This window comes from Xenopus tropicalis, chromosome 6, assembly GCF_000004195.4.
Source record: "Xenopus tropicalis strain Nigerian chromosome 6, UCB_Xtro_10.0, whole genome shotgun sequence".
In the NCBI taxonomy this organism is placed as follows: Eukaryota; Metazoa; Chordata; class Amphibia; order Anura; family Pipidae; genus Xenopus; species Xenopus tropicalis.
Window position 1 is genome coordinate 117441660 of NC_030682.2, and position 24786 is coordinate 117466445.

The 24786-nt window shown below is 37.9% G+C and overlaps 1 protein-coding gene across 12 annotated transcripts in view; it reads right to left on the minus strand.

Moving 5' to 3' along the window:
• Positions 1-24786, minus strand: part of asph (aspartate beta-hydroxylase) — a 94338-nt gene that overhangs the window by 17168 nt on the left and 52384 nt on the right. For 6 of the 12 annotated variants that reach the window (XM_031903358.1, XM_031903356.1, XM_031903357.1 and 3 more), the window contains 16 exons: positions 23916-24449; positions 23233-23286; positions 22162-22212; positions 21367-21402; positions 20719-20751; positions 19408-19449; positions 18805-18837; positions 18668-18703; positions 18156-18197; positions 16558-16617; positions 14100-14138; positions 13776-13820; positions 13458-13502; positions 6904-6939; positions 4164-4249; positions 1300-1386 (listed from right to left, as the gene is read on the minus strand). In XM_031903358.1, coding sequence (XP_031759218.1) covers positions 1300-1386; positions 4164-4249; positions 6904-6939; positions 13458-13502; positions 13776-13820; positions 14100-14138; positions 16558-16617; positions 18156-18197; positions 18668-18703; positions 18805-18837; positions 19408-19449; positions 20719-20751; positions 21367-21402; positions 22162-22212; positions 23233-23286; positions 23916-24449 — 1259 coding nt within the window. Of the gene's footprint in view, positions 1-1299; positions 1387-4163; positions 4250-6903; positions 6940-9128; positions 11535-13457; positions 13503-13775; positions 13821-14099; positions 14139-16557; positions 16618-18155; positions 18198-18667; positions 18704-18804; positions 18838-19407; positions 19450-20718; positions 20752-21366; positions 21403-22161; positions 22213-23232; positions 23287-23915; positions 24450-24786 lie in introns of those variants that run through there. The other 6 variants (XM_031903352.1, XM_031903354.1, XM_031903355.1 and 3 more) reach the window with 6 other exon arrangements.

A 24786-nucleotide genomic window follows, 5' to 3' on the forward strand; every position in this document is an offset into this window, starting at 1 on the left:
TGTTAATAGCAATGTTTTTTCAAAAAATTCGAAATTATTTTTGCAGCTCTTTGCATATTGGGACCAGGTGCTCAAGTCAGTCTCTTACCTCTCTCAGCACTTATGTAGCAGTAAACCAATGTATAATGTGAAATTCTCTTAAAAGAAGCCCTTATCTAACACTCGCTTATGTATCTGAACACAAATAGCAACATGGTTGATGCAAAGCAATGGCAGAAATGTTTTATTTTGCTGTTTCTTTGTAACAGAAGGCTTGCCTGTCCTACCCAGGTACATGGAACAAGCACTATATTTATTGCTTATAAGTTTAAATGTGCGGACAGATTTATCTCTCATTCTCCATATACATATAGAAAAAAATACTGCACCTAAAGGGACTTACCACTATAAGCACCTTATTGATGAAATCAAATCATATACAGTTGAATGCTTGTTTGTACAAATCCTTGACATTTGTGAACTGAGCCATTAAATTGGCCACACACACTAAGGTCCACTCGTTTGGCGAAGTCCCCAAACGAGCGGATCTTTCACCCCATATATGCCCACCTAAATCAGGCAATATTGGGCTAATCCGATTGTTTGGCCCTAGGGCCATACATCAGATTACAATGACAGGTATACAAGCCTTCAGAGCAAGAACCACATAAATGGGCCGATGCAGTTCTTAATCCAATGGGAAAATAAAACTTGTATGATCAACATATATCGTTTGGGAAGGCCTGTCGGGGAGCCCCATATATGGGCAGATTAGCTGCTGAATCAGTCTGAAGGGACCAAATCGGCAGCTTTAACCTGCCCGCATTTAGACAGCACCATCATATTCTGCAGCACTGTACACTTTTTACACTGTGTGAAAAAAAAAATGTATGCATACACCACCAAATATGAGAGGAAATGAGGGTCCTGTCCAAATAAGGTGTGGGGATAGGCAGGATCAGGAGTGAGAAAATGACAGATTAATGAAAGATACTTATTGATGTAGGGGAAGCGTCAGTCAGGAACTGAAAAGGGTTAGTTTTCCTAACTGCCTGTAATTCTCATTTAAGTAAAGGGCTGAAAGGAGAGAATGATATTTTGATTGTTGTGATTTTGCTTGCCCTTCCACAGAATAATTGAACATAATGCCTGCCAGCAAATTAAAAAGAAATGCCATGGGATACTTCTTTCCACAGATATAAATAGGAAATAGGGTGTGTGCCAGTGCCCTTTAGGGGAAAGCAGAAAGTGAAAAGTAAATTAGATGCCTGTTTTGACATTGCATAATGATCCATCAAAACTCCTCGACATTCACTGTACCTGTGCCTTCCCATATCTGGCTTTTGGGCTTTGCGGGTATTTATCCACCAGACTTTCAAATGCTCTTAAAGCTTCATCAACCTTTCCCTGTGAATCACAAATAAGAAATATTTACTGCCACTCTCCCGTCATTTTGAAACCTAGCAGGATGCAAATGAATCAGCGAGATGATGAGATTGAGAAACAGCCACTGTTTTATAAATAAACTGCCAGAACATTTATTGGATTTCTGCCTTAGTGTGTGGAGGAAATAATTAGTTCCATTAGCCACACACATGGCTTTCAGCTATAGATTTACAGCTCAGATGACTGGCTCTTTAATATTTACAGATACATTCAAACTGAGCTCAGGAATAATTCCTTTACAGCTGTGATTTAAACAGTTTTCAAAGTTTTTGCAATCATAACGTTATTCAGTTTAGGTGATTTCAACTTATTTCCCCATATTGTTTGTGCAGAACCATTCCTCTGTCTGTGTCAAATGGGTTGTTTTCTTTGATGGCCTTTTTATACAAGCAGAGAAAAGTTGATCCATGGCGTTCTGCACCTCCTGAGCGTGTTCACTGATAGGCACAAGACTGGCCTTTTGAGCTACTATCCTGGTGAAAACATATTCCAACATCTAAAATAATGTATTTTTTAAATAACAGCACCAAGTTAACATTATACATTATTTTCAGGTGTAAATACATTTTTTTTGATGATAGCATCCCTTTAAAGGAAATACCCCTACAAATCACAAATATAATAAGTGAACGGCCTCTTTGAAATCTTTAAATACCTGCCACTCCTGTTATTCAAAAGTTAATAGTAAGGCTGCAGCATTCCCTTAATTACTTAAATTTCTTTCTCCTCCTTTAACTCACTCGGCCCCCTCTCTTAGGAACTTTGGGAAAATGGCGGCTAAAAGCTGCTGTTTGTTTTAGTAAAGTGTCAAGGTGCTGGCAAAATTGAGTGGATATATGCAGTACAAATGGTGTAGTTTGGGTGGGGAAGATGTGCCCGATTTATATACAAGGTAAGAAAATGTGCAGTTTATATGTCCATTAATGACAGTTTTAATATGTAATCTTATTAGAGCATCTATAATGTATATTTAATTTTCAATAATATATTATAATGAAGGCAAAATGCATCACTTGTTCATACAAGTTACCACAATGTTACAGCTTTAGGATTGCTCTAAAGCAATTTAAGGGTTTAATTTAATTTAAGCAATTTAAGGTGCCCTTTAAAGTTGTTTTACCCTGTAGGAGCAGAAAAAAAGATCCCCATATACTCATAATCTTCTCATGAAATACTGTATGATAAAACATAAAATTTAAGGAACTCAAATACCTTATGTATAATCAGAGAATGCATTTATGTTTACAGCACAGCTTGTGTAATGTGTGCATTTGTCCTTTGGGGTTCTGTTAGTGCTGGGCGGTATAACGGTAAAAACCGATCACCGGTTTTTTTTTTGAAACCGATATGAATTTTCTACATACCGGTGTGCTGAATACTTCCGGGTGCGCGCGTGACGTCAGCGCGCACGTGACGTCAGCGCGCACACTCTACAAAAGCGCCATCGCTAGGACGCATTCAGAGTCGGATACCAATGTGAGCTGTTGGGGGGTGCCTGGCCAGTAATTATATTTTATGTGAAGGGGATGGGGTTGTGTGGGGGGGGGGTTATATTTATGTGAAGGGGATGGGGGGGTGTTTGGGGTGGGGGTGGGTTATACTTATGTGAAGGGGATGGGGTTGTGTTTGGGGGGGGTGGGATGGGGTGGGGTGGGGGGGTGTTTGGGGTGGGTGGGGGGGGTGTGTGCGGATGGGGGGGTGTTTGGGGTGGGGGGGGTGTGCGGATGGGGGGGTGTTTGGGGTGGGGGGGTGCGTGCGGATGGGGGGGTGTTTGGGGTGGGGGGGGTGCGTGCGGATGGGGGGGGTGGGGGGGTTGCGTGCGGATGGGGGGGTGCGTGCGGATGGGGGGTGGGGGGGCTGCGTGCGGATGGGGGGTGTTTGGGGTGGCGGGGGGGTGCGGGTGGCGGGTGTTTGGGGTGGTCACCTAATCATGCATGGGGAAAAAAAAATACCGTCAAATACCGTGATACCGATATAATTTTGAAAAATACCGTGATATAAATTTTTGGTCATACCGCCCAGCACTAGGTTCTGTGCTACTGAATGGTAGGTGATAAAGTAAAGTGGGTGGTGTGCATTTTATTTCAATGTTGAGGTCAGGAAGGTCAGAAACGCTGGGGAAACAATAGGCTGGAGTGATTAAGTTATGTAGCAAAGTGATTTATCACCAGTGGGTGAGCATTCATTGTCCCATTATTAAGATTCACATCTGTTTCAGTGTCAGTGGGGGTCATTTATAACGACTGAGCTAATTTGCGCCTGGGCAGTTACCTATGGCAACCAATCATATGATTACTTTCAGTGTTCAACCTGCAGCTGGCTGGAAAAAATCTAACCACTGATATGGGTAACTGCGCCCAGGTGCAAATTTGTCCAGTCTTTATAAATCAGTGCCAGTAGTGGCAAATTTTTCCTGAAAACAAGGGAGAGTATTGGCAGAAAAAGGCACAACTTTATGTTCTCCTGGTTATGGAATTTTGAAGGGTTAAATTATTGCACTGAGTGTGATATAAAAGCTTAATCCAAAACTTAATCCAATCTAACACAGCACTACATATATATTTGCCTGAAGTGTATATCCCTCCCACCTTTGGCCTTGCACTTGTCTCTAAACCAGTAAACCAATAAAATAATAAACAGAAAAGTTTCCCCTTCTTTCTCTTAGCAGATAATGCATGAAAACCGAAAGGAAGACCAGGAATCGTACAACAGATATAGGGGTACTAAAAGGAACTTGCCTTTTTACGCAGCTTTTCTGCAGCATCAAGTTCAGCCTTTATTGTCTTATCAAACTTGTTAAATAACTTTGGCTTCTTATTTTTGGCTATAAACATGGGAAAAGAAAATGACAGTTCCATTAAATAACATAATCTGTGGTTAAAGAATAAGAATACAGGTATAGGATTCGTTATCCGGAAACTCGTTATACAGTTTTTTTCTCTGTAATAATAAAACAGTACTTGATCCCAACTAAGATATCATAAATCCTTATTTGTGGCAAAGCGATCTTATTATTTCTTTTTAATGTTCAAATTATTTTTTTTAGCAGACTTCAGGTATGGAAACACCAGGTCCCGAGCATTCTGGATTATAGGTCCCATACCTTTATTGTAAAAATAGATAAATATACAGTATATTAAAGAAGCAACAAAAAATACATGTGCATTTTTTTGAGGTTTTAATAAAAATATTGATTTAGGCACAGACGAGGCAGTGACTCAGAGGTGATCTCCTGTGCTGCACTTAGCATATTTGGTGTAGGACACTTAATGCACAGCAAAAAGTCATAGTACAGGTAGTGCTGTGTTGGATCTAATATCTGGAATGCTCGGCACCTGGGGTTTTCCACATAAGATACCTAAACATTTAATTAACCCAATAGGATTGTTTCACCTCCATTACGAATTCATGAAGCTTAGTTACCATCAAGTACAAAATACTGTTTTATTATTACACAGAAAAATTAAATCACTTTTAAAAAATCTGAATTAATTTGCTTAAACTGGAATCTAAGAGAGAAGGCCTTCTCATAATTCGAAGCTTTCTGGATAACAGGTTTCCTGAAAACAGATCCCATACCTTTACTAATAGTATATAAGCCTTGACAAGACTGGATATGCAGAACAGATTCTCACAAAGGAAATGATGTGATCATACAAATATAAAAGACAATTAATTGCACAGCTTTGTGCTAATTCAATGAATATTGCACTTTATTAACAGAGGAAAAAATATACAGTTACAGTTAGGGCATCAAACAGAAGAACAGTTATATATTTTTGTGGCAGATAATCTGATTTAGGCTTATTTTTCACAGGAAGCTTAGTAGCTGCTGAAATGTTTTCTGTTGGGGAGAAGTCTACTGTGCCCCCATAGCAAACAATGGAACCAAATTCTACCCATTTCCAGCTATTAATTTCCCTTTGGGCCATAAACTATAGTTAGTAAAAAGGCAACATAGTTGTGAATGTCAAATATGTTCCATAATACTGACACTGCATTGAAAGACTACACGGAATGAACTGCTCAGACAACATTTGAAATTGCAGAGCGATAACGCCTTCTGTAGAATCACAAGGTCAACATGTCCAGGCCAGAAGCCAAAATGTAAAGTTATTTTTCATCACTGGTTGTCTGTAAATGTGCTTAACTAAAATCAAGCTTAATTGCTCTAAAATCCACTAATTCTAGTGGTATAATCATTTATTCATGGGCGCCACCTACTGTGCATTTCTAGAACTCCTGCGAATCACTTATGCTTGACCTGCAAGATATTACACTTTGTTTTTTTGAGTGCATTTATGCCATCCCATAAATGAAAGCACAACAAACATTAATGTATTTTGTGAAGCCTGTTTACATTTACAAAATTCTGCTGATAAGATTTATAACTATGGGATATTTTTTATGCCACATTGAGATGATTTCACCTATGTTTGACCAGTGATTATGGAGCAGTAAATCTAGGGCTGTAGGAAATATCATGGGACATGAGGTCTAGTCAAGAGTGAAACTAGGAGCTTTAGAAAGATGAAGTCGAAGGACCAAAGGATGATGATTACCCTAGAAATACACTAAAAAAGCAAACACTGGAAGTCAGCATGTAAGGGAAGTATGAGTAGAATCAGGAAGAATTGAAGATGAAAGGAGGCCTCTGTTCCATTTGATTTTTCTAAAATTTTCTGCAGAAGTCGACGAGAGGTCAACATTAGAGATTGTTCATCATACAGATGAGTCCTGGCCTCAGTGGCGCTTACAATACAGGTTTGGGACCCATTATCCAGAATGCTCGGGACCTGGTGTTTCCAGATAAGGGGTCTTTCCGTAATTCGGATCTCCTACCTTAAGTCTGCTAAAACCATTATATAAACAGTAATTAAGCCCAATAGGATTGTTTTGACTCCAATAAGAATTAATTATATATTGGTTGGGATCAAGTACAAGGTACTGTTTTTTTATTACAGAGGAAACGGAAACCATTATTAAAAATGTGAATTAATTATTAAAATGGAGTCTATGGGAGATGGCCTTTCCATAATTCGGAACTTTCTGGATAACAGGTTTCTGGATAAGGGGTCTGATACCTTTTTTGATTTCAACCACACTAGGTGCAGTTTTATCAGGAGCTAATTGACCTGCCAGTATGTTTTAACGGAGTGTGGGAGTAGAAAACTGGAGGGCAGGAAAGAAACCAAAGCAGAGATGGAGAGAGCATATAGACTCCTTGCAGATAGTACCAAGAATGACATTATTACACTGGGCCAAGTAACTATAGGTATACTTACAGCTGTATAACATCACCCTAAAAAGTTTTGATGGGTGATAAATGTCATTTCTCTTCTAATGTTCTGCTTTTTAGATAAAGACATTTTTAACATTGCACGGACATAGTTCTTAGCGATAAGGCTGAAAGAACATTAATTTTACTGTAAAAGAAAAGACCTTAAATCAAATCCATTTATTCGGTCATAATGTTACCTTTTTGTTTTTTGTCTGTAGTTACTGAGGCATCTCCTGAAAAACCAAATACACGCGTACCTTATTAGTATAGTATTTTAAACAAAGGAATTAAAGGAGCAAACTAAGCACAATCCACAAATATGAAAGGGGTGGTTAACCTTTCAGTAAACTTTTAGTATGTTACAGAATGTGCTATACCTAGGCACTTTGCAATTGGTCTTTATTAATTTTTTATAGTTTTTAAATTAATTGCCTTTTTACAACTCATTGCCGCTTTCAAATGGGGGTCACTGACCCCAGCATCCAAAAAAAATGATTGCTTTTGAGACTAGTTATTTTTATTGTCACTTTTTATAACTTTATATCTTTTTCTATTTAGGTCCTTTCCTATTCATATACTAATCTCTCATTTAACCTCTGCCTGGTTACTAAGGTATTATGAACCCTAGCAACAATTATAGCTGCTGACACTCCAAACTGAGAAGCTGCTGAACAAAATAATAAACTACAAATAAATAATAAAGACCAATTGCATATTACTCTCTACATCATACTAAAAGTTAACTCAAAAGTGAACAACCGCTTTAACATATTATTGCCCCAGTGGCACCTGCAGTTCTGGATCTTAGAGATACTACATAAGAAACCACATGGCGAGATTATAGGCACAGCAGCGCTCACTAGTTCTGGCTCAGAATCACACAGCTGTTTGTTGCAGTTCAAAGGAGAACTAAACACCAGCCCCCCCCCCCCAGGTTCAATATACTCCTTCCCCACACAACCACAGTAATGTAGTAAGGTGCCCCTATTTGAAAACCTGAGATAAAAAAACAGAGCAGCGCAGTGGAGTTCCCAGGTGCGATCTTCTGTCCATTACAATACTCTTCGGGACTCACTGCCGACATGGGCCCTGCAGGAGCAGGCACAGTTGGGGCTGGTCAGGAATCCACTTCAACTGCGCAAGCTCCTGCAGGATGTGAGTTGCCAAAGAGACCAAAAGAATATATGAATAGACAGAAGATGGCGCCTGGGAACCCTGCTGCGCAGCTCTGCATTTTTAGCTTAGGTTTTTAAACAGTCACTTTTATAGACTGTGCGGCTAGGGGGAGTTGTGGGGCGATGGAAAGCAGATGAGGAGGGCTTTTGTATCTCGGGGGGGATTAGTTCTCCTTTAAAGTACAGAAGCACTGTTTCAAATAACCAATTCCCCTGTGAAATATGTGATTAATGTATAGACTTTATAGTAAAGCCATAGTGTCAAATTGCACATAAATAGTGCTATAAACTCTGATTGCCTGCCTGTGTCTTTGTGTCATTTTATTCAACAGAGAAAAAGTATGAGTGGGCACAGTGTTTAGTGGGAATCATGTGCTGCTTCATGGCAGACAGTGCAGGGCAATGGGCAGATTTGCACCTCGGCAGTAACCTATGGCAACCAATAACATTTTTACTTTCAGTCTTCATTCTACAGCTGGCTGAAAAAGCCAATCACTTATTGGTTGCTATGGGTTACTTTCCATGTGCAAATCTGCCCATTGTTTATAAATGAGCCCCAATATTATACCAAGCTTTCTGTGCAGCTGAAAATTTTACAATTAAAAATTCATATTCCACTTGGCTCAGCATTTAGCATTTTGGCAGCATCTGGGGTATGGCTTAAATATACACCCAATTTTATTTTACAAGAACTCTTGCATACTTTACCAATGAACACACAAAAAGGAACAACCATTTACAAATGGTTAGAAATTGCCCAGCACCAGGAGTAATATCCCTGTAAGAACACATCCTAGTAGGTAGTACATTTTGCCAAATGATTCTCTGCAGTAAAACACATGAAGCATCCTGAGGGACAGCTATAGAGATATCATTACACCCCACCAAATACTTTGGAGGAGAAACATATTTTCTCTCCTCAGTGGTACATGGACTCTATTAGGTTCAGTGCACACAAGATATTTTGTCTTTACTTGTATCTTACCTTACTAAGCAAATAACTATAAGTCACTTTCCTTGAATGCAACAGGAAGAGAGATTCCTTTGTCTCAACTACAATTCTGATGGGCAGAGATCCCTTTATTAATTTAAAATGGGCACAACACATTCAAGGAACCAAACTTCCCCTCCCTGATAGCCTTCTAAATGTTGATAGCTATATTTTAGGATGTTACTGTAGTGTTTGTGTGTGCATTTCATGCAATGGGGTGGGCTACTGGAGACTGGCAAATAAGGACACAGTTAAGTAGTTTTAAATCTTTATTTTTTATTACAGACAAAATACAAAAGAACAATTGTACATTATCTGTAAAACCCCATTATTTTCATCATGGTTGGCACACTTTCATAAAACACAAAAGCTTTTAAAAACAAGATCTAAAATTACACCTCTAGAAACAAACAAAACAAAAAAATCACAGCATAATGTTTTTTGGAACTCAGTAATCTATACATAGATTTCCATGTACAAAATATCCCTCTCAAAGCATTAATTAGTTGTGCTAAAGGACAACACCAATACATTATAAACTCGACGTCGCAAACCACTTTCAGATGTGGGTAAGACATAATAAAACATACTAACCCCAAAGATTTTAGAACGCTTTCCCAAGTGACCACTCAAACAAAATATGGCTTTGCTGTAAACGGCTCCATTATTCAAAAAAACAAAATAAGTTTCTAGATCCAGAAGTACAAATCATATTCTTAGAATATTATTGCTCTCACATATTCAAAATATAAGCAGAAAATAGAATTTTTCTCCCAAGATAAAAACCTACTTGAGCTACTTGTGCTCCACAATGGCCTATGCCTCCAGAATACCAAAGGCTACCTATGAAATTTAGAAAAAGATTTATATTCAAGCAATAATTCATTTTACTCTTTTGTGCCTTACAAAACCAGATGCATTTTGTTCAAGTTTTTATTTTTACAGATACTACACTGCACGTCTTCCTACTATTGCGGAAGACCTGAATGAGCAAAACAATAGGAATAAGAACACCAGCGTAACACATCTATAGCTTATGCTATGACAAATGAATACCATCCAATACTCTATTGATTAGAGCCCATAGTAAAATGGAGTGCTAAATATACCATCCATTTCTGGTTTTACAAGGTATTCTGGTCACTAGCTCATTATCAGAACATTTTACTCTCACTATCTCACTTGTCTACACTTTTACAGCCCTGAGTACTGAGCAGCCAACAAAAAAATAATCAGTAGAAAGTATTCCAAATATCACAGTCGGGTTCCAATCACTTTGCCATATATATGTTTTATATAAATCAATGATTGTCTATGCATAGTTTATTGACATTGTATGTCTACAGAAAAAGCTGCAAAGTGATTGGCTGATCACAACAAACAAAAAAAGTAAGGAATATCAAGAAAAAAAATGTAAAAAATTTGATAGGCTCATGTGACCCCGAGAGAGTAGCTGCTACTTAAATAATCGATTGCCATGGTACGAAAAGTATTGTGATGATCATGTAGAGCCCACACAAGGTCCATGTGTTTGTATGGCCAGCTTAAGAGTTGGCTGGAAACAGATTTTAATGTTAATTGTGGGGGCATGCTAGATTTCCTGCTTCAGAGCAAACAATGATAAAGCACCTATTTCTATCAAGATATAAGTTGCAGTATTTAATGGCATAAACCTAAAGGTGGCCGCACACATTAAGATCCACTTGTTTGGCGAGGTTGCCAAACAAGCGGATCTTTCTACTGATATGTTCACCTAAGGTGGGCGATATCGGGCTAGTTCAGTTGTTTAACCCTAGGGCCAAAAAACCGAATTACAACAATGGGTATGGGGGCCGTTGGAGTGAGGACTGCATCAATGAGCTGATGCAGTCCCCGATCCGACTGGGAAAATTGAACCTGCTCGATCAACACCAGGCCAATTTTCAGCCAGATATCAGGCCCCATACACAGGCAGATAAGCTGCAGAATCGGCCTGAAAAACTTGAATAGGCAGCTTAAAACTACCTGTGAATTGCCACCTTTAGACTGACAATGTGTATGTATGCTGAATGCAGTTCTTATAAGTGCCCCAAAATTTCTCCCTATAAAGAGCTCCACTTTGGTTCATAATCACAGCCCACTACCAAGAATTGTTCTACCAAAGCAGAAATCAAAAAGACTACTTCATGAAATGAATGGAAAACTCTCCTATTCTATACTATTAGTCCATAGTGTTACAGGTTTGCTTAGCGTTATAAACTGCACATACAACTGGCTCATGGGAACAAACAGGTTGCGGAATGTACCCAAAACATAATCTATACACTTACATCTAAAGACAAACCCACTGCTGCTACTTCATAAATACGATCATCAACAACTGTTTGGTAAGTACAAACAAGCTCATAAAAACACGCACAGATGCTCTAGAAAGTTAAAGAACGAAAGAAAAACACAACTACAAAAATATCAGGGAATTATAAAGAGTAAAAATTAATTGTAATCTAAAAACAAAATTCTACAGACAATGTCTAACATATCATAGTGTTCTCTCCCAGAGATTCACCAAATGCATTGCAATTGACTTCATAGGTTCTATTAAAGCATCTGCTCCCCTTGTGAAGATTTTGGTTAGGGCTGGTCCTCTTGATGTAGGGGCAGTCTTTTTGGACTTCTTAAAGATCTGTAAAAATAAGGGGAGATCCAAATTAAGGACCAACCAGAAGCAAAAGTCAAATGGATTTTGTAAAATACTTCTTTAGCTATTATGCATCCACCACTATTCAAATTTCCTGCTGCTCTGGATGGTGTACCAACGGAGAAATTTGAGAAAAGCAAAACAAGCATGGAGTTAAGTTAATTTTTAATTACCACTGATAAAAGGATATGTAACATATATCATGCAGTTACACAGCTTTCTAATTAACTGAATGCAGAGTGGAGGCCTTTGATAAATGTTTTAAAAATTTCCAACTCCACTTCTCATTCTTATAATGGCCTTTCCTAGTTTCCTTGTCTTTGCTACTTTATAAACCACACACAATCAGGTCTGGATTGTGATTCGAAACAGGCCCAGTACACAGAGGCCCAAACAGCCCCCCACCAGCCCAATAAATAGTGACTGTCTATCATCTTACAGCAGTCCCTCTGGCATTTGCCAATCTGGGCCTGCCAGAACCGCTGTTATAAGTTGTAGACATTATGGACAGTAGAGAGGCCCCTCAGAACAAATGGCCTTTCGATGAAAACCATTCAGAGCCGGGCAGCAACCTAAACCTTTATTCTATAAAAATGCAAATATTTTGCATTAAGATTTTTGTGGTTGGTAAAAATCATTTAAGAGCAAATCAATAAAAAGATCTCTTTATCTACTTACATTCCTGAGCACTAAACAGATGTTGCAGTATTTATGTGGCTGCCAATCCAGCCAGCGGAGCTTTAACTGAATGTGACCTACATTCTCAGGGACATTTATTACTGCTCTGACTTCTGAGATTTCATGCAAATCCTTCTAAGCTTTGCACAAAAAAATATCCTCAACTGCAGGGATCTGAAATATTTTATTTGTTTATGGAGCCCCAACCTGCCCAGGGGCAGGTAACCAAAGGTAAAAAAGGTGAGCATTATACAGGCATAGGATCCATTATCTGGAAACCTATTATGTACATAAGGAAACCCTTATGTACAAAGCTTTGAATTATGGGAAGACCATAGACTCCATTTTAAGTAAATAATTCTCATTTTGAAAAATAGTTACCTTTTTTCTCTGTAAAAATGAAACAGTCCCTTGTACTTGATCCCAACTAAGATATAATTAATCCTTATCAGTAGCAGAACAATCTTATTTAATGTTCAAATGGTTTTTTAGTAGACTTAAGGTATGGTGCTCCAAATTACCGAAAGATCTTTATCCGAAAACCCCAGGTGCTAAGAATTCTGTACATATATGTTCTGTTCATGCAGAACTTGATAGGGTTTTCTATCTAATTGGTACAACCCAGTTTTCCAGCAGGAACATTCATTTCCAACATGAGCAAACTGCTAGTATCCTTTCCCAAACAGTGGCAAAAATATGGGAAAATCAAAGATGCAGATGTGTTTTCCATTACTATGCTGTAGTTACTGTAACATGATTATGAAGTCAATTGCAAAGCAGTTTTACAATGTACATAATTGATGAAATTTGTATTCAGAAGCAGATAGTGTGTTTAAGTAAGATATCCAACTGCAGAGAAAGTTGGCAGTGCACAGACAACAGTTTGATCATTCAGTGACCAGTTGGAGTGATGACACACATATATGACCTACAATATCTATGTTCATACAGATATGCAGTGCCACAGTCTAAGTATCATATGATAGTACACTACAGAATGCATCACAAGGTGTTGATTTACTATGGAAAATTGCATGCAACATAATCAACTTTTTACAGGCAGAGGTCTCCTCTTGGAACATGCAGGTATTATTCAATAATAAAAATGTATCTCTTTCCCCATCTCCTTTTGAGCCAAATTTGATAAGCAGTTACTAAAATAAGATCTAGGCATATAAATGCTAAAACATGGGATAGTAATACAACGAACACAATAATCTCTTTATTTACCTGCTGGCTGCTCTGTCTTTTCCTCTGGTACCTCTTTATGTTCATCTGCAAGGAAAACATACCAGTAGCCATTTAAGAAAAACAATATCAGGCTATATAAGTAAATCTCTGAGAACATGCATCTTACAGTCCAAATCTGTATCCCCAGTAATGCTTCTATTTTTCCATCAACCAGTTAATCCATCTCCCCCATTTCCATCCCCACATTTATTTTCAAATGAAATAACTGGAAGCCAAATAAGAAATATAAGAAATGCACACATTATTCTTGTTTAAGGAAAACACCAGGTAATGAAATACAGCAATTTGTTCTTTTACCTGTCGGCGTCTCTTGTTGTTCTTCAGGTACTAATAAGCTTTCTTCTAGAAACAGAAAGCATTAAATATATATATGAATGATAAATCCAAGTATTGACTGGTAGATCTTTACAACTATTAGTAAGAAACAATGCAAAATTAATCCCTTTTCTACCAAAGTATTAGCAAGAAACCAGAAGTATATAATCAAAAATTTCTACAATTTCAAGCTTGACCAAGTAAAAATGATTATTTTAATTTAAAAAAGACTTCCCAAACAAACACCTGGATGTGAGCCATTTGTAAGTCACACATATCCACAAGCTGTACTTGCACCCTGCATACCTGCTTTATCATCCTGTAGGATTTCTTCAGTCAATACATCTACAAATCAAAACACAATGATTACAACTGTGATTAGTGCACAAGTTGAGAATTTTTGATACACAAACATTTGTGTCCCATTAAACAAACAAAAAAGACTGAATAAATGTTGGTATTTATAAAACTCAGCTGTTGTCCTTATATCACACCAACTATCCATTAAAGCTCATTTGCCCCTTTTTATGAAGGTATTCAATTTTTGCAAGACTATAAAGCCTAAAATTACACATATTTTCCAGCACTCATATTAGACTATAGGGATTTCTAAGCTGCTCTACACAGTGCATTTATTTATGTTCTCAAATAATGTTATGTTGCCAGTTTAGATACGAAAGAAGTACAGGTATGGAACCTGTTATCCAGAAGAAAGTCTACTAAAAAATCATTTAAACATTAATTAAACCCAATAGGATTACTTTGCCTCCAGTAAGGATGAATTATATCTTGGTTACCTAAAAATACGAGATCCTGTTTTATTATTTAGGGAAAAAGGAAACAATTTTCTCTATTAGAGAAGGCCTTTCTGTATTTCGGACCTTGTACACTGTGGAGCTCTGACTACCAGGGTTGAAATGATAATAGAGCATTTGAGCAAACCCCACAACTATTCAAAAACAATAAAGAAATATTTGCTGTGACAACTGCTAAATAAGGTGCCAAAATATTAAATTTAAACATACTAAAAACTTTGTGAAATAAAACTTATAGACCCCCAAGAAAATACTTGTAGTAAAGCCACAAATTAAAATATTTCTTAAATGTTTGGATGTAAGAATATAGACTTGATTACAGAATTACTAGGCTGCCAGTTGAGGAGTGCCTATTAGTTGTGTGTAAAATATTACACATACGCCATATACAAACACACACAGACACAAATAGGACAGCAAGAGTAGAGGGTCCCACCAAGACATATAAAAAGCAAAGGATGTCAAAAATAATAAGGAACTGTATACTTATTAAAGGGTTGGCTCACCTTTAAGTTAACTTTTAGTATGCTATTAGTTCTACTCTTGGCAACTTTGCCATTGGTCTTTTTGGTCTTCCTTTTCTGCTTTTTAATTGCTTTTAATTGCTTGTGTCACTGACACAGGCAGACAGAAAACTTCTGCTCTGCAAAGCTACAATTTTATTGTTATTGTTACTTTTTATTTGTAATCTTCCTATTGGGCCCTTTTACTATTCATATTCCAGTCTCTCATTTAAATCAGTCTGGTAAAGAAGACCCTAGCAACTAGATAGATTCTGAAATTCCAAACATGAGAGCTGCCAAACAAAAAGCTAAATAACTGAAAAACCGAAAAAAAAAAAATGAAGATCAGTTGTAAATTATCTTAGAATGTCACTATCTAGAGCAGTGCTGTCCAACTGGTGACCTGCAACCCCCCTCTGTGAGTCCCTCCACCTGTCTGGCTGCTGTGACTGCTTACCTTTGTGTAAGCTTTAAATGGTATCAGCACCAAGATTAACTGGCCCCTGCACTGTTCACACTTCAAATTACCTGTGTATACATGTAATCCTCTGTACTGTTCACACGTTTTAGTTTCTGCATTTTTTCACCCCCTGCATTGTTCACACCTCAGGCTCAGACTGTAATCACCCACATTGTTTACCTGTTCACACCTCATACTGTTGGAGCAGTGCCAGGATTGTCACTGCATGTACACCCTGCTCTATGATGCCTGTGTGTATGGCACAGACAGGCAAAATAGGGCAGGCAGAGTATAGCACACGCATTCAGCATAGGCAGGTAGAGTATGGCACACACAGGCAGCATAGGGCAGGCAGAGTATGGCGCACACACAGGCAGCATAGGGCAGGCAGAGTATAGCACACAGGCAGCACAGGGCTGGCAGAGTATGGCACACACATGCAGCATAGGGCAGGCAGAGTATGGCACACACATGCAGCATAGGGCAGGCAGAGTATGGCACACACAGGCAGCATAGGGCAGGCAGAGTATGGCAAACACAGGCAGCATAGGGCAGGCAGAGTATGGCACAAACATGCAGCATAGGGCAGGCAGAATATGGCACACACATGCAGCATAGGGCAGGCAGAGTATGGCACACACAGGCAGAATAGGGCAGGCAGAGTATGGCACACACAGGCAGCATAGGGCAGGCAGAGTATGGCACGTACAGGCAGTGTAGGGCAGGCAGAGTATGGGCATGGTCTTAAAAGCTCTTGTGATAACATGGGTGTTGGCTTCCATTAGCGGCCTTCCACTATGTATGCTAGAGAAATTCCGTCCCTCAACACCAAAGAAGTTGGACAGCACTGATCTAGAGTATACTAAAAGTTAAAGTAAGTTAAAGGTAAACCACCCCTTTAAATACAGAAAGGGCCATTATTTCAACTGTGCTCTATAAATGACAACATTTCTCTTTTAGGAGAGAGGTATCATTATAATATATACCTTGTATCTCTTCAGGCTCACTTTGTGCTTGCTCTGCAGGGTTCTGCAACTGCTCAAATGCTAAAAATAAAATAAGAAGAAAGGTTTCCTTGTTATTACATCAAATAAAATAACTAAGATTATTATGTAAACCACAAGGCAAAAGTGAAACAGAATTTGAAAGGCTGATATTATACTTTTTTAAATGGAAACAGCAAGGAAGAACAGATATATAACAGATGACATTGTGATTCTTGTATCGCGTTTAAAGGAGACGGAAAGGTAATAGCTAAGTAAGCTTTATCAGAAAGGTCTATGAAAATACAGCCATAAGCACTCACAAAAATGTTGCACTGAATACTCTATGTAAACATATTCTTAGGTATCTAACTTACTCTCTCAGAAAAATCCTTCATTCCTAGGGCCAGAGTCTGCGCAGCTCTCTCCTCTTTCCCCTCTCCTGCTCCCCCCTCCCTTAAGAATTTATAAAACTTACTCCCTCCACCCTTAGGAATGTGTGATCTGAGCTAAAGGCTACAGCTGCAGCAGGAAGCTACTTAAAATGGCAGCTGCTGTCTTAAGCAAACAGAGAAAGCTTCTAGGGCTGTTTACTCAGGTATGGTAATGCTTGTAGGTGGCACTAATGTCGCGAATCTATTGGCAGTAAAATGCAAAAATGACTTTACTCCTTTAATGCTTTCCTAATTTTTTTATAAATGGAATTACTAATAGTACAGTATTTGCAAATTCTGTATTGTCTGAATTATTGCTTTGTATCTTGTTACCATGATACTTTTTGCAACAAAATATCATTTAGAAAAAGTAACTTAGGGCTTGACCAAAGATTATCGGCCTCAAACATGACAAAGAACAAGGGTTATCTTTTATAGAGAAGTTCTTATATAGTACAGTATATTCCATAGACCTTTGTCTAGCAAATGTATTAAAGAGATGCGCAAAACTATAGAATATGTGCTGCCTAAGGTTATTGGCACACATGGAGATTTGTCCCCTGAGAAAAAGAAAAAAAATCTGCACTAACTGTGGTCAACAAATCTCCCAAAAATAACTTTGTGTTGGTGTCAGTGGAAAAATGCATGAGAAAGCAATTTCTGACGGTTACATGACAGAAACTAGTGCAAAAGAATTTTAGGGTGATTTATTGCCTGCAGGTAATGAAGACTTCCCATGGTTGACAAATTCCTCTGTTCGTCACAAGCCTAAAATGTGTCTATTGTTTTTTTTTGGCTAATGAACATGGGAAATTGTTGACAATGTTAGTACACAGATCCCTTATACCTATATATTTCTAGCATTTGTCCTTACTGAATCGCACAGATAAAAAGCAATAATGCTAGGACAGAAGGTAGAACTATGGAAACCTATAGTGAAGGTATGCAACACAGAAGTTCAATAATAAGTCTGACAACTGAAAATGTACTGCTGTTTTTGCCGTTCTAGCCAGTAACAGGATTCTCACTCACAGATCTCAAATTAAATATTTAGTTTAACCAGGAATCAAACACTTTGGCAGAACTGGGAATCTCACCATTCAGGAAAAGGATGATTACAGCCATTTTTTTTTTATAGAGAGATTTACAATCATTATAAACACTAACCTTTTACTATTTTGTCTTCTATTACATGTAATATCTCTTCGTCTGCAAAACAGAACAGGACTTTGATTAGTTGCTTCTTATTTAATTTTTTTTTTTATTTTAAAGTGGAAATGGGTCGCATTCTAAGGCAGGAGCAAAGATACGAGATTTCTGTGAAGCTGTACCATGAAGTTATAACAAAAAAGTGCACAGTAGGAATGGAGAGAAACAAGGATATGAGTTACAGAGGGCCTGTAGTGTGGACTTGGTAAGTTAGTCAATAAATGATTTTAAATGCCAGACCAGAAAGGCAAAGGGAGATATGCACTAATGGGGACCAAATTTTGATCAGTTATCCCCACAGAAAACAAGTAGCAAAATACTGTTGATGTACAACACAGTTATAATGAATAAAACAAACATTTATTTGAATAACTGGGCAAAGAGAAGCATTTACCCTTGGAATTATATGGCTCTGTATGCAAAAAAAAAAAAATAGTTTCTCATCAAAAACAGAATGACAAAATCCCTACCTGCTACATCTAAATGTCCCTCCGCAGGATGGTCACCTTGAGGGTAAATATTTAATATTGTGTTGATCAGTAAGCAAAAGTGATTTTTCCCTAAATAAGCACATAAAATTAGCATACAGTATTCACAATGTACTCACTGATCTCTTCTTGGTCACTTGCAGTAGGAGGTTCTGAAAAGTAAAGTAAATGCCATTAACTTCTGACTACAAGATTTTTAATATTTCATTTGAAATCAGCAATCATGGGGAGTAAAGGAATGATTATTTGGCACCCAGAACTATTCAAAAACAAGGACAAACAATTCTGCCAAAGTGTTTCATTAGTGCATTAGGCTTGAAAACAAAAATAAGGACTGGTGGCAGAGTACAGAACGAAGGGAGCAACATGGGCAAAACTGGTTATATTCCAGTAACTCACAGCAGCCAAACAACACGTTTGCTACATTTTTAGTGTTGTATGCCACAGCTAGTGAGCAATTTGATGATTTTGCTACATATAACCTCTAACTATTTGTATTTTTTTTAAACATCTGCACTGATGAATTGAAGTACTTTACTAGGTTGAACAGTAACGCAGAAAAGGCTTATTACTCTTACACTGCTCCAACATGTTTACCACTTGTTTTTTTCCACAAAGCCCTAATTAAGTTTCAGTCAATTACTCCCACACTCCAAAACCAAATACTGTATTTAATTTTGCACAATCATAATGGCAGTCTCACTCAGGAGACAAACACTAACCTTCTTCTATTGTTTCTTCAGTCAAATGTAAAATTTCTTCTTCTGCAAAGAGAGAAGGACTGACATTAGCCGATACTTTGGTTTGATACAGGGGTGCCCAGAATGTCACCCTGTGATCTACTCTTGCCACCTGGCCTCTGTCATGAGATCTACCACAGTTCAAATAGTGCAATGTCTATGATTTGGCACAATAAGCAAGAAAAAGTATAAATCGATGTTTAACAAATAAACATAGCAATATATAAATGCAGTGTCAAATTCACATTTAATGCCCACATAACATTATTCAAGTATCAACTTTAAGTTTAATGTGAAAGGATTGTAGTAGTTTTTACTTCTTCAGGGCCCACTTAGTAGTCTGCACACAGAAACATATATAAAGTAGGAACAAATATATACAGCGGCCCGGTGGGGACAATCTTCTATACTGGGATGAAGCTACAAAGATGGATAGCTTGAGCAGCTGCACTTAAAACCTCCAGTATGCTGGGGGGAAAAAAGAAGTGGCGGGATGTCATCCCACTGCATTCCACCTCGAGGTCTACCACAAACTTTAAAGTGATCTACTGGTAGACCGCAATCTACCTTTTGGGCGCCCCTGGTTTAATATGTTTTGAAACGAAGCAAAATAACTGAATGGAGAAAGGAAAGTGACAAAAACAGGGAAGCAATGATATTGTCTTGCAGAACATAGATGGATCATGGTATTGGGTAGGAGAACCAGGGAGCTGATCTGTATATAGAAAAACACGTCTGCACTATTCCCTTACGAGGTGTTACTGGACATGGGCAAACTTCTTCCCCAACTCAGTACATAACCTTGCATGTTAAAGGGGTCTTTAAGTTAACTTTTAGGACGATTGTAATTGGTCTTCACTTTTTGTGTTTTTTTTTTTATTTTTGCTTTTTGTTCAGCAGCTCTCCAGTTTGGAATTTTAGAAGCTCTCTGGTTGCTAGTTTCCAAATTATCTTCGAAACTAGGGAGTGGCTTGCATGAGGGACTGGAATATGAATAGCAGAGAGCTTATTTAGACATGTAAGTAAAAATAACAATAAAATGATAAGCTCACAAAGCAATATCTTTTTGCTGCTAAGCTCAGTGACTCCCATTTGAAAGCTGGAAATATTAAGAAGAAGTGAAACTATAGAAAATAAATAATGCAGACCAAGTGAAAAGTTGCTTAGACCCATCCTATAACATATTAAAAGTAAACTTGAAGGTGAACAACCCCTTTAAGCACAAACAGGGTTTGTAAACTCTCCTTTTGGAGTTGATCACAGAAGATTTTAAATGAAAAAACAAATACCTACCTGCTTCATCTAATCTTTCTTCCACAGGCTCACCTTAAAGGAGAAAGAAAGGTAAAAACTAAGTAAGCTTTATCAGAAAGGTCTATGTAAATACAGCCATAAGCACTCAGAAACAGAAACGCTGCACTGAGTTCTCTGTCAAAAGATTTGTTGCGTTTCCTCGGCTAAAGACACGCAGCTCTCTCCTGCTGACCCCTCCCTCAAGAATGCTAAGAACTCACCCCACCCCCTTAGGAACGTGTGATCTGAGCCAATCAGCAGGAAGCTTCCTCATAGTGTTACAAACTGAGCATGTACACCTGTCTTGCTCTTGGTGCAAGAGCGAGGCATTATGGGAACTTTCCTGTTTGGCTTCTGATCATCTGAACAGGAGAAATGTGGGAAGACTTAAGGGCACTATTGAGAGAACTGAAGGTATGCCTGCATCTTGAGATTAACTCTTTATTAGCCTTTCCTTCTCCTTTAATGCAAACTAAAATGAGAAATTTCAGTGCTCTGTGTTGCTTTTTGTGGTTTGGATAAATTTAATCTAATTTTAATTCTATTACTTCTCCTTCAAGGGTCAGATTAAAAACAAAATAACGTTGAGTTTGCAAGTTCAGATGAGTGATTATAATGTACGTGTTTTATACAGGGACAATTACTCACTATCTTCGTCTTCATTTTCAATCACAGCAGGCGCTTCTAAAAAACAAAATGAGCACAGTTCATTTTTTTTATTTCCATTTTCAGACCAATGGCACACATATTAAGCCGTGGACCAAATGCTGATACTGCCTCCTCATGTGCTGTGTGTGTAATGGCAGGAATGAATGCAATTCACCAGTCACTGCACACACAGGAAAGGTAACTGGGCATCCTGACCGATAATTGCAACAATGGATATCTAATACATACCACTACACAGTGGAGAAAAAGTATCCCACTTAACTTGCAGCTATGTGTGGGCGGGAATGTATAATTTAATTAAGCATCTCTAGATAAAAGACACAAAAGCTGGTGGACAAATAATGAGAAAATAACTAACTGTATTTGTAATCATCAGATAAGTCCGAACAGTGGCAAAACTACTGCTTTGAACAAGGGTAGCAGCAATTAAAACTCAAAATGCTTCCTTGAAGAATGTACTTTTTCCTCCTCTCCAATTTTGGCAGAAATTGGTGGATGATTCCCTTCCCAGTCAGAAACTGACTTATCTAGCAAGAGGGTGCCTGGAGAAATTTAATGCCGTATGGGGCACGTGGCTGGATCTATAAATTTGGTGCATATGGAGGATCATTAGCCCTGCGCAGCCAGAACTGGTACCTTAGCCTCACCTCACCCCCCCTTTTTTCTCCTTTCCTTTCTTCTCTACTGTTTTTTCTGTTGTTCAAATGTTTGTAAAAATAAAATATGCAAAATAAAATCTTTAAAAAAAAAAAGAATGTACTTTTTAATAAGTACCTAACATTTCAGGTTCAAACTCCTCATCAGGCGTCTGAGACTCTTCCACCTCTGCAACAATGGAGAACAAGGGTGAGCTGTATTAAACACATTTTACACCTACAAATGTCTGTGTTTGACTGTAGAATAAAACTGGTGAATAAGATTCTTAGTTACGTCATGAAGACAAGCAGCACAATAGTTAATCCTAATTTGGCTACTGGGGGACTGTTTAATGGATGTTCCCTCAACAGAGAAAAAACGATTTCTAGTCTTAACTTTCTAGTACAAATATGCAGCTAAATCAGGCTTTATAGATAAACAGAGCAATGCTTTATCTGACTAATTAACAAAAAAAAAAAATAAATGCATCTATTATGTTGATGTACTGACATCTTAAGAAGAATGGGAGAGCAGCGTGGATTACAGTAACTGACAACATAACAGGACAATATCACAGATGAAAAGGGCTGCTGTGAACAACCTTAACCTGTTTTACTAAAAATAAAGCTTTCAGAAGTAAATAGCTCAGCTGGCCAGAAGTGGAGATGTCCATTAGCAAGAAGTCAAATGCTATCAATCTGCAATGAGGTAAACTAGCTGACGGCTTTCTGGGAACAGGGTAGTTGAGATCAATGTAATATGGGGAAATGCACGCATTAGAGAAGTACAGCATGATGAATCCTTTATCTGCATTAGGGACTTTAACTGGCATATAATTAAATGTAGGGATTAAAAAGACCGGTAGCATAAAAAATAGCTGCAAATACAATGAAATTGATTTATAAAATTAGACTTGTGATAATAGTATGCTTTAGAAGCGGTTATAACATTTACATGCACGGGAGACAATGCTTTTAATTAATGTTAACTGAGCCAGAACACATGTATTGCATTGTATTGGGCTGGTTCCTGCTTCTCTCTTTAAATAAAATTATCATCTTGATACAAGGACCAGAACTGCTCTCCCAGCTGCCTTCCAGCTTAAACAGATGATTCCCAGTGCCCATGAGCATGAATAATGGGAGAAGTTTTGTAACAAATGCCAATTTCATCTGGGGTCTGGGTTATTCAAGCAACAGCTATCCTTACCTAAATGCTCTGTATGCTGGGGTTCATCCTCTGTGTGATGTTCTTCCTCTTGTTCTACAGTGAGCACAAAACCAAAACAGAACACAGTATTAAAAAAAAAACAGAAACATCTACATAGCAGGCAAGTGGTAAGCAGAGGTGAAACATAAAATGACAAGTGTTACAAAAGGATTTCAAATGCACACCTGTAAGTTAATTTTAGGCACAAACTGTAATATAAATAAGATTTGCAGAAACTGGTGTTTGAAAAATTACATGATACGTACATCTTGTGGCGCTAACTGAGGAACAGGTTGCCAACATTTATTAAGAAAAGCTTGCACTCTTAGATTACACTAATTCAGAGATTACTGTTTTGTACTATTTTCCAGTATTTTTTATAAATATATTAGATGTAGAGGGGTAGAGGTGGCTGCACCGCCTGCCAAAGGTAGACAAGTTCTGTATATTCCTGTGTGTTATATTATTATTGCAGCTTGCTGGGCCTAAAATAAATAAATGACTAGAACTATTATGGATGAATATATCATTGGTCCTTCAAAGTAAATTACAGCAGCAGGTAAAAAACATCCACTTTAAAAACTTTTATTTTTTATCCATTACTGCAACATAAACTAAAATATCCTTCTCGGATATGGACAGTGTAATACAAGATAATAAAGTCTGCTCTAAAAAGTATTTACCATAGGTGACATGTTCATCTACAATAACTTCTTGTAGATCTTCTGTTACTTGTGATTCTGAAGGCGCTTCTTCATCTCTGTGTGTCTCTGGTTCGTGCTCAGTCTCCTGGTTGTCATCTAGAGCTACTTGCTCTTCTCTTTCCTCCTCAGGTTCTGTTTCTTCAATAACTTCAGGTTCTGGTTGTTCTTCTGCATCTTCTTCTAGGAGTTCTTCTTTATAAATTTCTTCAATCTCGGGTTCTGCTTTTACATCTTGGTCTAGCTCTTGATCATCTGACTCTGTTTCAATTTCTACTTTTGCTTCCTCCACAACTGTGTTATCATCAGCCTCCTCAGTCTCTGGTACTTCCTCAGTTGTTTCTGCTTGTTCATCGTCTTGTACTTCCAGTTCTAGCTGCTCCTCTACAAAAACTGCCTCTACATTTGCGGTTTCCACAGCTTCCACTTCTTTTTCAACCTCCGGCTCTTCGTCATGAGCTTCTTCTTCAGCAACTTGATCAGCCTCTTCATGAGTTTCTGAAGCATCCTCTTCAGCTAATATTTATAATAAAAAAACCGAGAGGTAAAGAAAATGTTTTAAAGAGTTAACTTACTGCTTTAGGATAACTGCACACAAATAGCAATCAGGAGCATTTTGTTGCCCCAGAGTGTTGTAGCTTGACCCATTAACCCATTAACTTTGAATTGGAATTTAAATAGATTTAACCAAGATTTTTAACAAGTGTTAAATAAGCAGAGAAAACCCCAACAGATGTTAGCTGCATTAAAGCAGTGATCCCTTACCAGTGGTTTGTGAGTAACATGTTGCTCCCTAACCCCTTGGATGTTGCACCCAGTGGCCTTAATGCAGGTGCTTATTTTTGAATTCCTG